The sequence below is a fragment of the Canis aureus genome, chromosome 2 (genome assembly GCF_053574225.1).
Source record: "Canis aureus isolate CA01 chromosome 2, VMU_Caureus_v.1.0, whole genome shotgun sequence".
NCBI lineage: Eukaryota > Metazoa > Chordata > Mammalia > Carnivora > Canidae > Canis > Canis aureus.
In genome coordinates this window covers 47,942,242-47,959,734 of record NC_135612.1, presented here as the reverse complement: position 1 = coordinate 47,959,734, position 17,493 = coordinate 47,942,242, and the positions used below count along the sequence as shown (strand labels likewise).

At 41.3% G+C, this 17,493-nt stretch overlaps 1 protein-coding gene across 6 annotated transcripts in view; it reads left to right on the top strand.

The window, feature by feature from the left end:
• The window catches only part of CHD2 (chromodomain helicase DNA binding protein 2), a 119,290-nt gene that overhangs the window by 95,943 nt on the left and 5,854 nt on the right, over positions 1-17,493 (top strand). For 5 of the 6 annotated variants that reach the window (XM_077871034.1, XM_077871048.1, XM_077871040.1 and 2 more), the window contains 5 exons: positions 318-452; positions 5,507-5,685; positions 7,568-7,667; positions 9,833-10,046; positions 15,557-15,800. In XM_077871034.1, coding sequence (XP_077727160.1) covers positions 318-452; positions 5,507-5,685; positions 7,568-7,667; positions 9,833-10,046; positions 15,557-15,800 — 872 coding nt within the window. The remainder of the gene's footprint in view (positions 1-317; positions 453-5,506; positions 5,686-7,567; positions 7,668-9,832; positions 10,047-15,556; positions 15,801-17,493) is intronic. The other variant, XM_077871062.1, reaches the window with a different exon arrangement.

The window sequence follows — 17,493 nt, the reverse complement described above, 5'->3', positions numbered from 1 at the left end:
TTTCATGGATAAGTGAGATTTATCCATGTGGCTTCATGTACACATCAATCATTTACAGCACTGTAGTTAATACAGACTCCTAGATGAAACTGTATGATTATAAAGCTCTTAATAAAACATGATACACGATACTGTTCAAGAGCTCTGCCAATTTACAGTCTTCACCTGTGGATGTTTTAGATGACTTTATTTTACCATTTGTGTGAACTGAGCCTGTCACATTTACTCTCTGGAGTGATGTGACATAGATAAGATGTCCAGCTTACAAGGCAGGATTGCACAAATGACAATGATTCCTTGTAACTCTTTTTTAAAAGCCTAAAGGTGGTGATGCCAAATCTTCAAGTAAATCAAAGCGATCTCAGGGTCCTGTCCATATTACAGCAGGAAGTGAACCTGTCCCCATTGGAGAGGATGAGGATGATGATCTGGACCAGGAGACATTCAGCATAGTAAGTCTTAAAATGGAGGGGTGCTGGTGTGTGGCCATAGTGCTTGCTGTGGCTCTGCCTTTCTCGGGCCCAGCCTACAGCCTTAGCTGGCTTGATTGAGCATTAGTATGTTACTTTGGAATACATTGCTTCTACTATCTAAAGACCTTTTGCTCTAGAAAGATAGGCAGGAAGAGATTTCCTTATGTTCTAGTGAGAAAGAAGTCTGGGGACTCGATTTCTTGTCTTGTGCTCCCAGTCAGAAAAGCTGCAGGGGAGGTGGGAGACTGGGTGGCTCAGTTGGTTAAGTGTCAGACTCTGGGTTTCAGCTTAGGTCATACTCTCAGGGTTGTGGGATTGAGCCCTGTGTCAGGCTCTATACTGAGTGCAGAGTCTGCTTGAGATTCTCTGCTTTTTTCTCTCCCTCTCCCTCCACCCTGTGTATGCCCCCTCCCAAATAAATGAATAAATGAATACATACATACATAAAAAAAAAGAAAAACTTTTAAAAAAGAGAAAGGCTGCAGGGGCCCTTAGAGGCATTTGGGAAGCAGACATGTTCATTGAGCTAACTTTTATTGAATACGCTCTGTGTGCTGACCCCAGAGTTACCTATGATGTTGCGAAGAGAACTGCTGTCACTGCAGACTTCACACTTGAGTAGGGGAGATAGTTGGATAGCCATACAGATGGAGCTTGTGCTACTGGGATGGGCTTTGGGAGAGGGATAGCAGATGCTCTGAAGATTCTGTGAGAAGGGGATCTGACCCAGGCAAGGGCTGTCGGGAAGGCAGCTTTAAGGAGATGATGTTGACTTGGGTTCTGAAGGAAGAGGGAAAGGTCACAAGAGATGAGGGGAGGGAAGAACATGTCAAGGTCAGGCAATGGCATGTGCAAAGGCTGTGTGGCAGGGACTGCCTGTAGTGCAGCAAGGAGGTCACAGAAGGCCACTCTGGCTGGTGTGGTGAGAACCAGGGAACAGCACGACATGAGACGAGGCCAGAGTCCTGGCTTAGTGAGCTAGAGCAATGGTGTGCGTGAGCATGGTGTATCTTTCTTACTCCCACACCTCAGTGCTGGGGGCTAAGTCGTGGCCAAGTTGTGGCCTAGGACACTGTCTCTTTCCTCCTGTGAGATGATAATGTGATAGGGAAAGGGAGTGCATGGACCAGGTCTCAAGTGGGAATGGAAATAGGCTAGCATGCCCTCAGGGACCCTAACCCTTCACCAGGGCTCCATGGTCCACATGTGCTGTGCTCTGTGATTCCTCCCACCTCCTCTCCCCAGAGGTGTGTAAATCACAGCTAACTGACCATTACTTCAGTCTCAAAGAGAACCTGATCTTCCAGATCAAGATACTCCTGCTGTGTGGCAGCAAAGGATAGGATATTGATCTCATCCTGTAAGGTAGTCTCCTTTCTCATTGCTCCTTTCTCCTTATTCTCAAAAATCTATAAACATATGTATATATATATTCTTTTTCTTTATACTTACCTAACTATTCTTAATTCTCTGAAGTGTTCTGTCCTGAGCTGACGGCAAGTAGTGATTCTTATGTAAAGTATGTTTAGGTATTAGAAGTATGTCTAAAGAAATATTTTTAATGAAAAGGGTATATCAATGAATGTGTAAACTAACTGAATGAATAAATTCATTGTACAACAGCATCTGATCTGCTGACCTTTTCCTGATTTTTCCTTAGTCCAATATTTATAAGAGAAAATCCTAACACAGTATTTCTAATAGTAACCATTTATTTTTAAAAATGTTTTCACCTATTGGCTTTTATTATGTTTTAGTATTATGAAATCTTTAAAAACTATAGAAAAATTTAAGGAATATAATAGTGATACAGGTACCACAAAACCTTGTCATATGTGAATTTTAAGACTCAGAGTAAAGTTGAAGGCCTTACTGTTTCTCACTCTAAACCCACACTTTTTCCTTTCTTACCTCTCAGAAGTAAGGCTGGTTTCAGATTCAGTTACTGTTCATGTACTGTTCATGTTTGGTTTTAGCATTTTATCACTTCTGTTGGTCTGTAAAGACAATAATGACTCACATAAATAGCCAGGCACTGTTTGTGCATTTTTGTTTTTCTTTCTCCACAACAATCCTATGAGATAGGTAATTCTCTCCATTTTACTTACTAAAAAAATAAAGATGAAGAAGGGCACCTGGCTGGCTTACCAAGAGCAGGACTTTTCATCTTGAGGTTGTGAGTTTGAGCCTCACATTGGGTGTGGAGATTACTTAAAAGTAAAATCTTTAGGGTCACTTGGGTGGCTGGCTCAGTTGGTGAAACATCCCAACTTTTGGTTTCAGCTCAGATCATGATCTCAGGGTTGTGGTCTCAAGCCCCGAGTTGGGCTCCATGTTCAGCAGGGAGCCGGATAAAGTTCTGTTTCTCCCTGTGCCTCTCTTCCCGCTCCCTGCTCATGTTCTCACTCACTCTCTTTCTAAAAAAAAATAAATAAATGAAAATAAAATCTTAAAAAATGAAGAGAGTTACATACGTTATGTGTTAACACAGTAAAGATGTAGGCAAAGGTTTGACCCAGATTGTGTGGCATGAGCACCTGGGTTCTTAACTGTTCTAGTGCACAGCCTCCCATGTGTCCATACACAGCACACAGTATTGCTTTTCATGTTTAAAAATTTTATATAAATGCTACACTGTGTGTATCCTGTAGCTTGATTTTCCTCCTACAGCATCTCTATTTTTGAGGTTTACCCATGTTGGTAATTTAAACTGTTTCAGGGGCTCCTGGCTGGCTTATTTGGGAGAGCATACCACTCTTGATCTCAGGGTTGTGAACTCAAGCTTCACCCTGGGCATAGAGCTTACTTAAAAAAATTTTTTTTTAAAAGTTTATATTATTCTGTATCATGACTTCCACAATTGATGGTTTCTCCTATAGATAACCTTAGGGTTTTCCAAATGTTTATTACTAAAAGTAGATGACAGCAAAATTCTTGTAAATATTCTTAGTTATACATGTATGAGCGGTTTTCTAAGGTGTATAGCTTGCACAGAGCTGTGGGTCTTTCCTTGGGCACGCATGTCCACCACTTTACTAGGTACTATTAAATTATCCCTTCTAAGCTATTTGTGGAGATTTATACATTCCTAGCAGGGAATTTGAGTTCTGATTGCTTCCCAGTCTCAGAAACACTTGGTCATTTCTGATTTATTAATTTTTGCTAATCTGAGGGGTATGAAATTGATCAGTGGCATAGTTGAACATTTGTTTTTGTATCTGTTAGGCATTCATGTTTCCAGCAGATTGCCTGTTTGTATACTTCACCTATTTTGGTAATTTGTTCTTAGCTTTTCTTTTTTATTTATTTTTATTTAAAAAAATTTTTTTTTGTTCTTAGCTTTTCTATAGAAATCCTTTATACGTTCATGATACTAATCTCTTACCCATTATAGTCCTTAGAGACTCCTTCCAGGTTGTGATACATCTTTTAATTTTGTGTCACTTTTGAAAATTGAAGTATAACTCTGGAAAGTAAATGGAATTACCACAGATAGAAGCTTCAGGATTTTCTTGTGAAGCTTCATGGTCATCTTTAGTTTGTTGTATCAGAAGCCTTATGGTTGACAGCCATGCCCTATGGGTCTGAGAAGTTTTCTTGAATTATTGTATGGTGATTTCCTCCTAATTCTTAGTTTTAGCTTTATAGAAGTTTTTGTTTTTGGATATTGGACTCTGGGAGTGGTTCCCAATATTACCTTTTTTTTCATTTGTGCTTTTTAAATTCTGCTGTCTAGGAGATCCCCTCCACTTTATCTCACATTATTTCTTTTAAGCTTTTTATTTCTCTTGTTTCATTTGTAAGATTTCTCTCCTGTCTGTGGTTCTCTGAATGTTTTTTTATATTTCTTTTTTACTTGTTTTCCATCATTCATGTTAGATGCTTTTTCAGGTGATGGTGATTTAGAATTGTTGGTTGTCTGCACACACATTTGGGAGTAGGGGACTAACCATCCAACCAAAGCTCTGAGCATGTTAGTGGAGCTTGGTTGACTTCGTGTGATCACTGTTCGGTGATGTGGCTGGGTTGGTTCATTGGGAGACTGGCTGGCAGGGGGTAGTTCCTCCTCTTAGATGGTCAGATTTTGTGGACAAGGACCCTCCAGTCTCCTGAGTGAAGGGTGAAGGCCTGGCTTTCTTCATTCTGGAGTCTGGGAGGCAGAAGGCCAGGTGCTGACTCCTCTGGTATATGCATGGTCATTACTCCTGTTTCAGTGTGGCACCCCTGCCTCTCCCCTGTGCCTGTGTTGCGCAGTTCAGAGACCTCTCCTTCATCCTCCTTAGATAATAACCTCTGTACCTTTTGCTGAGCAGAGTTGGAAGTTTGGGTGTCTCTTGTGAATCTGGGTATTTGTTACTTCTAAGTATTGTTGAAAAAACCAGTCCTTAGTTTTAACTCTCTCCTGCTTCAGAGATACTCACCTCTGTGGGGGATGTTACAGTATAAACCAGGTTGGTTCTCATCTCTGGTCTCTTAAGTCATTTCCTTTGCTGCCAGTATTTTGTTACTCTTGTTTTCTCTGCATTTTCCCTTGGTTTGAGGGCCCATCTCTGTAAGACACTCCCTTTACTGTTGTTCAGTGGAGTTGGTCAGGGGGAGAAAACAGCTCTTGTTTACAGCTCACCATCTTTATCTGGAAGTTAGCATCTTACAAGTCCAAAGGACTTGTGAATATTTTATTCTGTAGTTTTAGATAGTTTATCTGGTGTTTCTAGGTTAGTTCCATAATCTTCTCATTTTATCTTCACAATGACCTCCTGAGGCATTATCATGCCCCTCCTGCAGATGAGGAAACACCATTTTGAGCTATAATGAAGGTATAGGAGTCATTGCTCTAAGGGCTTCTTTTGGACCTGCACTTCAGGTTTTCCTGACGTACATTTGTACTTGTTCCCAGAGCCTTAACCCATCCCTCCTCTAGCAGTAACATGGCATGAGGGTGAGCTGGGTTTTCTCTGGGAATTTAGGGCACAGAAAGACAAGATGTTTCTGCTGCATGTGTGTCATGTCTCTTCTCTGTTGTCCTGTTGCAGTGCAAAGAGAGGATGAGGCCTGTGAAAAAGGCACTGAAACAGTTAGACAAACCTGACAAGGGGCTCAATGTGCAGGAACAGCTGGAGCACACCCGAAACTGCCTCCTGAAAATTGGAGACCGGATAGCCGAGTGCCTTAAAGCCTACTCAGACCAGGAGCATATCAAACTGTGGAGGAGGTCAGTAACCTTGGCCTCAGATGGCCAGGAAACTGTGGGTGTGTGTTGGGGGAGGGAGGGAGTATGTTCTGTTTTTGTTTTATAAAAGGTTCAGAGTCACCTAATGAAAAAAAAATTTTCCCCCAATAAAAACCCATCTATTAGTAATATGCAGGCTTCAATTCCATTTTTCCTGTAATAGGCCATTCCACTGAGACCAGTCTTTTGAATAGGTAGGTGGATGTCATTATTTCATAAGAGAACAGCAGGAGTACCAGATTCACTGGCCTATTGTCAGAACACACACTTGATCTGTAAACCTGGATCTAGTCTTATGACTTTACCTGCCTCAGGTTGATAGATACAATGTGATAACTATTTAAATAGTTCTCTCCTAACACATGACATGAAATAAAGACTAAAGTCACCAGAACTGTCATTTCTCCGTTCTCTCAGATAACTGAAGAACTCTGGTAGTAATTTGAGTTAATTCAGAACTGAAGAACTCTGGTAGTTAATTTGAGTTAATCCAGTTTAATCCAGAACTTTAATTTGCATGGCTCATATATTCATTTATGTATTTACTTTTGATATTTTAAGAAAATACAACTGAAATTTCTTTCTTAAAGATCACTGTAACATTAAGTCTCTTTCTGTAATCCAAAGTTATTTTGAACTCCTAAACTTTGTAGTTTATGTAATTATCTTGGTATAAGAGGCCCAATCCCAGTGGATTGGTTTTAAATGAAAAGTGGCAGTTAAGAAAGCTTCTTTATGATGCTATCCACCACATGCTTCACACCCATAAAAAAAATTAAGCTTCAAAATGTTACTTTCGTTCCCCGTATACTGTTAACAACTTCCTCCTGCAGAAGAACAGGCAGGGAGGACACTCTTAGGAAAGGTGGGCAGGTGTCCTTGAGCTGGGTGTGGAAGAGTAGGGCTCAGATGAGTTTTCAGGCTTTGGCAAAGGCTTAAAAGTAGGGCAGTGAACTGTGAGAGGTTTGTAGGGTTTCATAGGTTTGTAGGGTTTGTGAAGACCCAGGTCCATTATAGAAGATCTTACAAAGAAAGGGAAGTGGCTTTGCACACGATGCAGCAGGTTTACGACTTCAGGAGCCAGTACGGTTTCTGTGGGTGGCATGATGTGGCAATACTGTTTTCTACGAAGTGTGGAAGGAGATGAGACTCCTTTTCCAGCTCACCGTGAGTTACTGCCTCCTTGTTCAAGATGCCCGTTAACGGTAATGCCTTGCTAGGATGAGTGCAGTGGTATCGCAGTGGAGGCACTTCTGGGAGTTTTAAGAAGTGATAGGCCTTGGTGGCAACAACTGGGAAGGAAGGAGGGTCAGCAACATGAGGATACCTGAATGTATGTAGGTCCCAGCCTGGAAGATGTTGGTAATGATGGTTTGCGTGGCAGAGTCCAGGAGGTGTGAAATGTGCAGGAAGACTCTAGGACTTTTCCTGGGTGCTGGTGTAAAGCAAGGGATTTTAGCTAGGAGACTCCTCGGTCAGATGCTGTTGACTCTGGCATCTAAAGATGTGTTATGTTAACGAAGCACAGACCTGAAGGAATGTTTCTGTCATTTAACTTTTACACTTGGGAGAATATCCATAGCAGAATTCAGTAGCTTGCCATCAATAGAACAAAAAGTCATTTAAAAAATTTTGTACTTTGGGCAGCCCGGGTGGCTCAGCGGTTTAGCACTGCCTTTGGCCCCGGATGTGATCCTGGAGACCCGGGATCGAGTCCCATGTCGGGCTCCCTGCTTAGAGCCTGCTCTTGCTGCCTGTGTCTCTGCCTCTCTCTCTCTCTGTGTCTCTCATGAATGAGTAAATAAAATCTTTAAAAAAAAAAATTCTGTAATTTATTAGAACTATATATATTTTTTTATTTTAGGAACCTATGGATTTTTGTTTCCAAGTTTACAGAATTTGATGCTCGAAAATTGCATAAGTTATACAAGATGGCTCATAAGAAAAGGTCTCAAGAAGAGGAGGTAAAATACAAATTTAATCTTAATATATGCAGATAAAAACTGATTCCATAGAAAAATTCCTTAATTACTATTTTTTCTTGGGGAGATGATCATGGGATGATATTGTTAGTGCTAGAAGGGTCATTGGTTACAGAAGAAGATGTAGGTCTAGCAGTGGGGAGGTGCCCACCATAGCCCTTCCTGCTGGCACAGTGTGCTCTTCAGCGATATTAGCTCTGTGCTCTCTTGGCATGCCACTGTAGTATGAAAGTAACAGTAAGATTTGACAGGTAAAATAGCCAACGTATTAGAACCAAAGCGTGTTCGCATTCTGACAAGGACTTGTGACCCTGTGTTCTTATGTCCCAGAATCATTGATTCACAGTCTTGTTTTAGCTTATAAACGTGGCTCCTGATAAACAACAGGGTTGTGAGCAGAAAATACTTTTTCTTTTCTTTTCTGGGCCACGTATACTTGGTGTCCTTCTAGCTGTTGTATGTAGCAGCCCAACTGCTCACGTCAAGGAGCAAATATGAGAAGGTGCCCAGAAGTGCCCTTCTTTGGCATAGGGAGGATGGGCACTTGAGTGACTTTGCTGATTCTGCAGGGGCAGTGCAGTGTTCCTTATGCTGGCATGCCCACTTTCAGATCTGCTGACTTGTGCCATGTAGGCCCTTCCCAAATCAGCCATTTAAGGCCAGTCTGTGAACATTTAACACCTCCTCCACTAACATGTCAGCTTTGTTGTGAAGGTGGAGATGTTATGTCTTTCATCCCTCTGCTTTGTTCTCCATGCCTGAAATGGTATCAGACATGGGGCAGTACTCAGAAGTATTTGTTGCTTGAACTTACACTGTGCTTAGCATTGTCCAGGACTATAGAGTAGTAAGTACTTTTAACTACTTTATAATTTAATTTTATATGGAAGAGTATGATCTAGCAGTAACATACAGAAATAACATATTAATGTCACTGAATGTTAATGCAAATTTTAAGTGTTATAAAAGTCTGAGAGAATAGTCAGGAAAAGCTCCAGGAGGGAAAGACCCTCTAGTGGGGAGTGGAAGTTATACAGGATAAAGTTAGAAACATGATGGTAAAGTGCCACATTAGTCTAAGTATCAGAAGTTAGCATCATTGAGTGAAAGTAGTGGTCCTACTTCGGGGGGTACACACTGTCACAGCCTTTCTGAAGGACAGTTCAGTCAGATTTGTCAATTAAGGATGTAAACATGTTTATAGGGGCACCTGGGTGGCTCAGTCAGTTGAGCATCTGCCTTTGGCTCAGGTCATGGCCTTGGGATCCTAGGATTGAGCCCCGCATCAGGCTCCCTGCTCAGTGGCGAGTCTACTTCTCCCCACTCCCTCCCTCTATCTGATCTCTGGCTCTCACTCTCTCTCAAATAAATAAATAAAATCTTAAAAATAAAATAAGCACATTTATAGTAGAAATGACTTAAATGTCAAACAATAAGGAATAGATTAAATAGGTGATGATATATCCATGTTAGAGAGTATTATTCAGCCATAATAAAATGGTGCAAATAAGTGTTTACATGAGAAAAATTTCACAGTACATTAAGTGAAGGAAGAATACCAAATAATATTTTCCTTGTTGAAAAAATACAAGCTTAAAAGGACATGGACCAAACTACAGACAGTAATTCCCTTGGTGGTGAGATTTTAGGTCACTTTACTTTTATTTTTTTCTTACTGTATTATTTTTTTTTTTATTTTTATGTCACATTTTACTTGTGTGGTAAAGAAGTAAACATTTACATGTTTAGCTTGATGACTTTGGCATAGGAACTAGTTCCCACTGGGCTAGTCGGAGCTTGTTGGTTCTAGGAAAGGTGATGGTCCTAGTTTTACATGGTCCAAGCTAAGTCTCTGAGTGAGAACAAAGACAGCCTGGGCACCTGTTCATGCATGCCCTATGCAGGGGCAGCCAGCAATTCATGTGCACATGCTCACAAGGACCTGTCAGCAAAGGTGCTACTCTAGGAAGCTGGCATGCTGTGGGAGCTCGGGGGAATTTACAAACATGTTTTGTTAAAAATGTAGTAGGTGGCAGGTGGGATGCCAAGACGGGCAGGAGGGGAATACTTAAAGGTGATGATCTCTGTACTGTTTTTGTGAAGTCAGCCTGGGGGCTTAAGAGTCTTTGGTTTCTTTTTATTCTCAGGAGCAAAAGAAGAAAGATGATGTAATTGGTGGTAAGAAGCCATTTCGACCAGAGGCCTCAGGCTCCAGCCGGGACTCCCTGATATCTCAGTCCCACACTCCACACAACCTTCACCCTCAGAAGCCTCACTTGCCTGCCTCCCACGGCCCACAGATGCATGGACACCCACGAGATAACTATAATCACCCTAACAAGAGACACTTTAGTAATGCAGGTAGGTCATTAAGTGGAGTTTTAAAAAGAGATTCCAAAAGAATCATTTTATTTTCCAAAGGTAGCAGCTAAACGTTTGTGCTTTGTTCTCCTTTAGGACTTTATTGTCTCCTGTCTCAGACAGACCATGCAGTAAAGATCTAAAAGGCTGTTACTCTAGCTTGAAGAACTTGGCCACCATAAACAAACAGCTGAGAGAGGAGCAATTTACATTATATAGCACAGTGAAATGGTTAAAACTGCTAATACTGAAAGGGCCCTTGTAAATTGACAATAACAGGATAACCAAACAGAAAAGTGGGCAGAGGTTAGCAAAAGAGAATTCATACAGAAGAGAAAACTCAAATGGCCAGCATGACAAGGTGACCAGCACTGCTTTTAGGGAAATTGTAAATTAAGGCCACAGCAAGCTAACCGTTTTTTTTTGCCCATGCAGATCAACAAAAATTAAAAGAGTGGAATACACAAAAATAGCTAAGAGAGTGAATTGCTACAGTTTCCAGAAATTAATCTGAAATATCTAAATACATAAGCTTTTTTTTCTGTGTGTATGAGGATGTATCAGGATGCCATTCCAGTCTTACAGTGGCAAAAAAACTGGAAATAACTTGGATATCCATCAACAGGAGAATCATGAGATAAATAGTAGGACATTGTTAGTCTATGTATTATCATCAGTTATTAAAAAGAATGAGTTGGCTTTAGAGATTAAAAAAATAAAGAGAAACCAACAACAAAACCTGTATATGTCTGTTGAGATTTTTTTTTTTTTTTTTTTTTTTTAAGATTTATTCAAGAGAGACACAGAGAGGCAGAGACAGGCATAGGGAGAAGCAGGCTTCCTCCAGGGAGCTTGATGTGCGACTCGATCCTAGGACCCCAGGGTCATGCCCCGAGCCGAAGGCAGATGCTCAACCACTGGAGCCACCCAGGCATCCCTGTTTAGATTTATTGAGATGACATTCACATAACATAAACTTTACCATTTTATTTTTTTAATTGTATTTTTTTTTAAGATTTTATTTATTTGTGAGAGAGAAAGCATGAGAGAGCAAAGCAAGCAGGAGTAGGCGAGAGGGAGGGTCAGAGTGAGAGGTAGAAAAGCAGACTTCCTGCTGAGTAGGGAGCCCTGCTGTGTGACTTGATCCCAGGACCCCAAGATCATGATCTGGGTGGAAGGCAGAGGCTTAACCAACAGAGCCACCTAGGTGCCTCAAACTTTGCCATTTTAAATACCCAGTTTGGTGGCATTTAGTACATTCACAGTGTGATGTAACCATTTCTCTTAATCACAGAACATTTCCATCAACTCAAATGGAAATCCCACACCTGTGAGGCAGTTTCACCCCAGTCCCTGCCTATAGCCCCCAGTGTGTATTCTGTCTATCTGGGTTCATGTGTTTGGGACACTGCCTCTTAATGGAATCATACTATATGTGTCTGATTTCTTTCACTTGGCACAGTATTTTCAAGGTTTATCTATATTATAACGTGTATTAGGACTTCTTTCCTTTTTGTGACTGAATTATATGGACACAGGACACAGTCTGTTTATTCTTTGATTGATGGCCATTTGGGTTGTTTCTATGTTTTGGCTATTGTGAATAGTACTGCTGTGAACAATCTGTGTGTAAGTTTTTGAGTACCTGTTTTCAACTCTTGGGTATATGTATATATCTGGCAGTGGAATTGCTGGATTATATGGTAACTCTAATATTTTGAGGAACCACCAAACCGTTTTCCATATTATATGTTTGAATAAGCATCCAGAAAGATGTGAAGACATGCACAGTACCAGTGATCTCAGGATGCTGGGGATGGAAGGGTGATTGTAGAAAGTTAATTTCTCCATCTTCTCTTGCTTCACTGATTACAGTGAGCATGAATTTTAAAGATACAAGTAAGAAGAAAGGGAAAAAAGTGTATAGAATCAAAGCTAAAAGTATATACTATCTATAGAAGTCATAGGTATAGGATTTTACAAAGGATCAGGCATTCCATAATAATCAGAGTGAAGTATATATTTCTTTCTAAACTTCAGTTTTAGGATTTTCATTTGATTCTTTTTTTTTTTTTTTTTTTTTTAGATTTTATTCATTTATTTGAGAGAACAGACAGAGCAAGCAGAAGCCAACTCTGCTGAGCAGGGAGCCTGAAGTGGGTCTCAGTCCCAGGACCCCTGGAATCATGACCCAAGCTAAAGGCAGATGCTCAACCAACTGAGCCACTCAGGCACCCTCCATTTGATTCTTTTGAAGAATACATATCAGTCTTCTTGTAAAATTCTCAACTTTTAGAAAACTTGATTTTCCCCATCATCCTCTTTTTTTGAACAGATGAATTATAGTTATTTAAAAATCTTTACCTGCTAACTTCAGTATCTGAATTATTGTGTGTCCTTTTCTATTGTTGTATATCTCTTGGTTTCAGTCTAAAGTCCTGTCTTTTGGCATACCTAGTTATTTTTTATGAAATGGGGGACCCTGTGGGGCACCTGGGTGGCTCAGTCAGTGAAGCATCTGCCTTCAGCTCAGGTCATGATCTCAGGGTCCTGGGATTCAACCCTGTGTTGGGCTCCTTGCTCAGCGGAGTCTGATTCTCTCTCTGCCCTTCCCTGCCCCCTATCATTTGTGCTCTCTTGCACTGTGTTTTGCCCTCTCAAATGAATAAATAAAATCTTTAAAAATAAAATAAATGGGGAACCTATGTTTTAGAAATTATGGAAACTCCAGGTATGTTGCTTTCCCAAGGGAGCATTCATTCTTTCCCTTCCTGGGCACACAAAATGTGAGGCGATCATTCTAATCTAGTCTGCCTCTGGTCCCCCTGTTATGGGGCTCAGCTCTTCCAAGTGCTCATCTGGTGGCCTGTACTAGCATTCTCTGATCCTCCCCTCCAACAGGCCTTAAACTCCAGTCTGGGTTTTCTCAGCACTGCAAGACTGCCCCAGACTGCTCTGCTGTTTTGAGGGTTCCCGTTTAGGTTTTTAAGCCTTTTTGCTCCCTGCAGATTCAGCACATGTCTTAAGGGAAGACTGGTTGTGCATTTGAGCTCCTCAGCTCTGCTGTGTCCCTCTAGCCTAAAAGGACCTCCGAAGGCTCTGTTGGTGTCTTTGGTCCTGTGCTGGGAGGAGCTCAGATATTCAGCCTCTCACCTGTGCTCAGAATCACAGCACCCCCTCCCCGCCCAGTGGATACGGCAATCACCTCTTACCTTTCTGAGCTTTTCTGCTCTTTGGAGTCTTACTCCTTCTAGTCTAGCAGCTCTGGCTGCTCTTTGATGTCTTCAGACAGGTAATTTTTGTTTACATGGCCTTTCTTACTGTTCTTGGTGAAGTATAGCTTCTGCAGCAAGCTGCTCTATACTACCCAGAAGCAGAAGTTCCAGGTCTTCTAATCTTAAAAATCTAAGTAGTTCAGATTTCATTGATCACCATTTGATTGAGGGGGAGAAAGGTAATTACTATACAAGATGATTGGGTGGAGTTTCCATGTTCATAGATCTAATTGTATTATTTGTCCTGACTTTTTCCTGGGATCAGACTGGTTTTGTGTTATTTGTGTGACGTCACTGATTTTATATTCTGATCTTTTGAAAGAATGCTTCTTAGCTCACTGTAGTCTTTTATTTAAATCTTGGATTCTTCATCCATCTCCTTAATAGCTTAGCACTTCCTCACCAGCGACCTACCTCATGGAGGGTTCAAGAAGAAAGAAAAGCACTGTTTGGTTTCTCTGGAAGTAAATGGCTTGGCTAAAGTTGTAAGCATCTGCACTATACCGCAAACACTGACACCCTGTTTGAAATATTACTTTCCATTTGGTGTGAAGCCATCTGCAAGTGTTTTGTTTTCATGTTGTGAAGGTGTTTCTTTTTGTTGTCTATGAAGTTATTAGGCTTAAAGAGTAAAACTTTTCTACTTGTTGGTCCTTTGGCCTGACCCACTCTGGATTGGCAATGACTCTCAGTTGCTGGTCGACTGTGTTTTGCTTCGAGGGTGTCAGATTTGAAGCTGCACGGCTTCCATCATGGTATCATTAATACAAAAATGCTTAGAAGACCAGCAAATTAAGGGGCGCTTGCATGGCTCCGTAGTTAAGCGTCTGCCTTTGGTCATGATTCCTGGGTCCTAGAATCTAGTCCCACATTGGGCTTCCCCACAGGGAGCCTGCTTCTAGCAGGCTCTGCCTTTGCTCTTCCTCTGCCTCTGTCTTTGCCTCTCTGTGTGTGTGTGTCTCATGAATAAATAAATAACATCTTAAAAAAAAAAAGACGACGACCAGCAAATTGAGTAGAGAGACATTTACCTGGAGGCCTGTTTTTGTTAGTGTAGTTGTAGATGAAGAAGACGGATTTCCCTTGAGGCCACGTAGTTCTCTCTGGTTAAGCCCCTGTCCCAGTTTCCTGGGGCTACCTGTAACAAAGTGCCACATTCCGGGTGGCTTAAAACAACAGCAGTGTATTCTCTCACACTTATGGAGGCCAGAAGTCTGAAATTAGGATAGCATTCACGTTCTTTCTGGGAGATGAGAGGGAGAATCTGTTCCCAGCCTTTCTCCTGGTGTATAGGGCTACCAGCAGTCTTTGGTGTTCCCAGACTTGTGGCTGCAGGCTGCATCATCCCCGTCTCTGCCTTCATCTCTGTGTGGCCTTCCTCCCTGTGTCTCTTTATCTCATCCCTCCCTCTGCGTTTCTCTTAGAAGAATATCTGTCTTTGGATCTAGGGCCCAATCTAAATCCAAGATGATCTCCTCTCAAAATCCTTAAGTATATCTGCAAAGACCCTATCTCTCAGTAAAGTCACACTTAACAGGTTCAGTGGACATACATTTTGGGGTCACACTTGAACCCACTGTAACCTCCATTCCTGGACTTTTGTGTGCTCGCTACCTTTTCTAATTCAAGTTAAGTGTGATTCTTCTCCTGGCAAGGGAAAAGAGAGACTAAAGAAGTGAAACCATTTCAGTTTGGCCCTGTCCTTGAGAGTTAGCACACTGATCCAAATCCAGAGTTAAAGGAATTCCTTTTTACTGGAGGGAGGTTTATCTCTTTGGTGTGGGCTGGAAAAGAGTAATAGAATCAGTATCTATAGTTTGGAAATATTTTCAGAGACCAGGCACAGCTTATGGTACCAGCAGGCAAATAAACTTTCAACGTGTAAACAGAAGATACCTTGTGACTATGAAACTCAGCAAGTGCTGTTTTCTGAATTAATGATTTTTTTTTTTTTTGAGTGAAATCTCATTGGAAGGTAGAGAGGCTTAGAAAATAAAAGGCCATAGTTCTTAGGATTTCCTAAGAGAAAGGCAGTGAATTTTTTTTTGCTTAAAATTTGAGGGAGAGAACGTGGGGACTCATTATTGGAATGTTTATCAGCAGCAGAAAGGCTATGAAGGAGGAAATTCAATGTCTATTTCTCTAACACGTGCCAGCCTCTGAGTTTAAAACTTCAGTGGATGTGAAACTCAGCCATTTGTTGCAGTTGTGAAACTGTTCTTTCTTTTCCTGCAGATCGAGGAGACTGGCAGAGGGAAAGAAAGTTTAACTATGGTGGTGGCAACAATCCTCCGTGGGGTAGTGACAGACACCATCAGTATGAGCAGCACTGGTATAAGGACCACCATTATGGGGACCGGCGACACATGGACGCCCACCGTTCTGGGAGCTATAGACCCAACAACCTGTCCAGAAAGAGACCTTATGAACAGTACAGCAGTGATCGAGACCACAGGGGACACAGAGATTATTATGACAGGTAGGCCGAAGGTCCTGAGGCACTAGTTTGACCTCTGCCAAGAGTTTTACTCTTCGAGGGGGAGAAGAGTGCATGGTCCCTGGTCATGTTTTTTGCCCTCAGGGCATCCTGGGAAGTGGGGGAAGAATCCCAGTATAGACAGCTGACACTGTACTGAGTGGATGGTTGAAAGTAGAGGTTTTTGAGTTTTTCCTGGGGGCTGAGGAAGAGGAGAGGTTCCTGATTCTTGCTTTGGGCTTGTAGAGTCTGCTAAGTGGAGAAATGGGAGTAGCTATCATAGGCCCAAGCCAACCGATGAACACAATGGCTAGAAAGGGGTTGAATGCCAAGTTACAGGTCTTAAGTTGTGTTCTTTGGGTCAGAGGGAGCTATTTGCAGTTGCATTTTTCCACTTGTACAGGAAAAGAATTTTCTTCCTTCCTCTGAGGAAATGTAGAGAAGTTATAGCCTTAAAATCTTAGAGTCTACAACGAAATTATTAAGCTTTGTGAGAGGCACTCAGAACACTAGGTGGCAGGATCCTGAGAGGGGTCCCAGCCTCTAGTCCTTGTCTGCCACCAGCCCACAGTTCAGGGGTCAAGGGCTTTTGAAGTCCTACTCTATCTGCAAGTAAACAGTTTAGTACCATTATGAGCCAAGATAGTAACCTGTGAGAGTTACCAAGTACAGGAATGCCTGAAGAGGTTTTATTTATTCTTCCTAATTTTAGGACTTGACTGTATTTTAACCTCATGGTAGCTTTGGTTTTCCTTAGGCTAACAACATGCTTTGTTTGGACTTGAATTTAAATCTGGAAAATTTTGTATAAATATCTTCTTTTTTGGGGAAGATTTGGTAACACATTAGGACAGAGGGTCTTGCCAAGTAGCATCTGTCTCCTTTAGAGGGATCTGTGTCCGCCTCATTGCCCACCCTTCTGTATTGTCTTGTCTGGCTTCAGTGGGCATTTGCCCAGCATTTCTTTGTCTCGATCTGTATTTCCATTCAACGTGACTTTTTTTTTTTTCCCTGCCTGAAGGACTTTTCATTTTATAGGATGGGTCTGCTGGTGATAAATCCTTTCTGCATATCTGTGTCTGAGAAAGTCTTTAGTTTGCCTTCATGTATGGAAGATATCTGTGCTGGGTTTAAATCCTAGGTGAACGCTTTCAGTACTTTAAGGATGTTCCTTTTCTTCTACTTGAACTGTCTCTAATGAAAAGTGTCGTCTTTTTCTTTCTCTTTATATAATGTGTGTTTTTTCCTATATTACTAGATTTTAGCAGTTTAATTACAGTGCATCTTGCTGTATTTTTCCTCCTGTTTGTTTTGCTTAGAACTGTTGAGCTTCTTGGATCTGTGAGTTTATCTTATCAAATTAGGATTTTTTTTTTAACCAGTATTTCTTCTGTTTTCCCTCTCTTGGCATTTCTAATTACACCTGTAATTAGGCTGTTTGCCTTGGTCTCCCAGCTCACTGATGCTCTGTTTTCTTTAATTTCGTTTTTTCTCTCTTTGTTGGATAGTTTTCTATTGCTGTGTCTACAAGTTCACTGAGGTTATTTTTTCAATATCTAACCTGCCTTGAGGCCCATTTAATATATTTTGTGTTTCATACATTGGTTTTATTTCTAGAAGCTGTACCCCTCCCCCCCTTTTTTCCAATTTAAATCTTTCTCTAACCTTTTGAAATCTGGAATACAGCCTGTAAGTA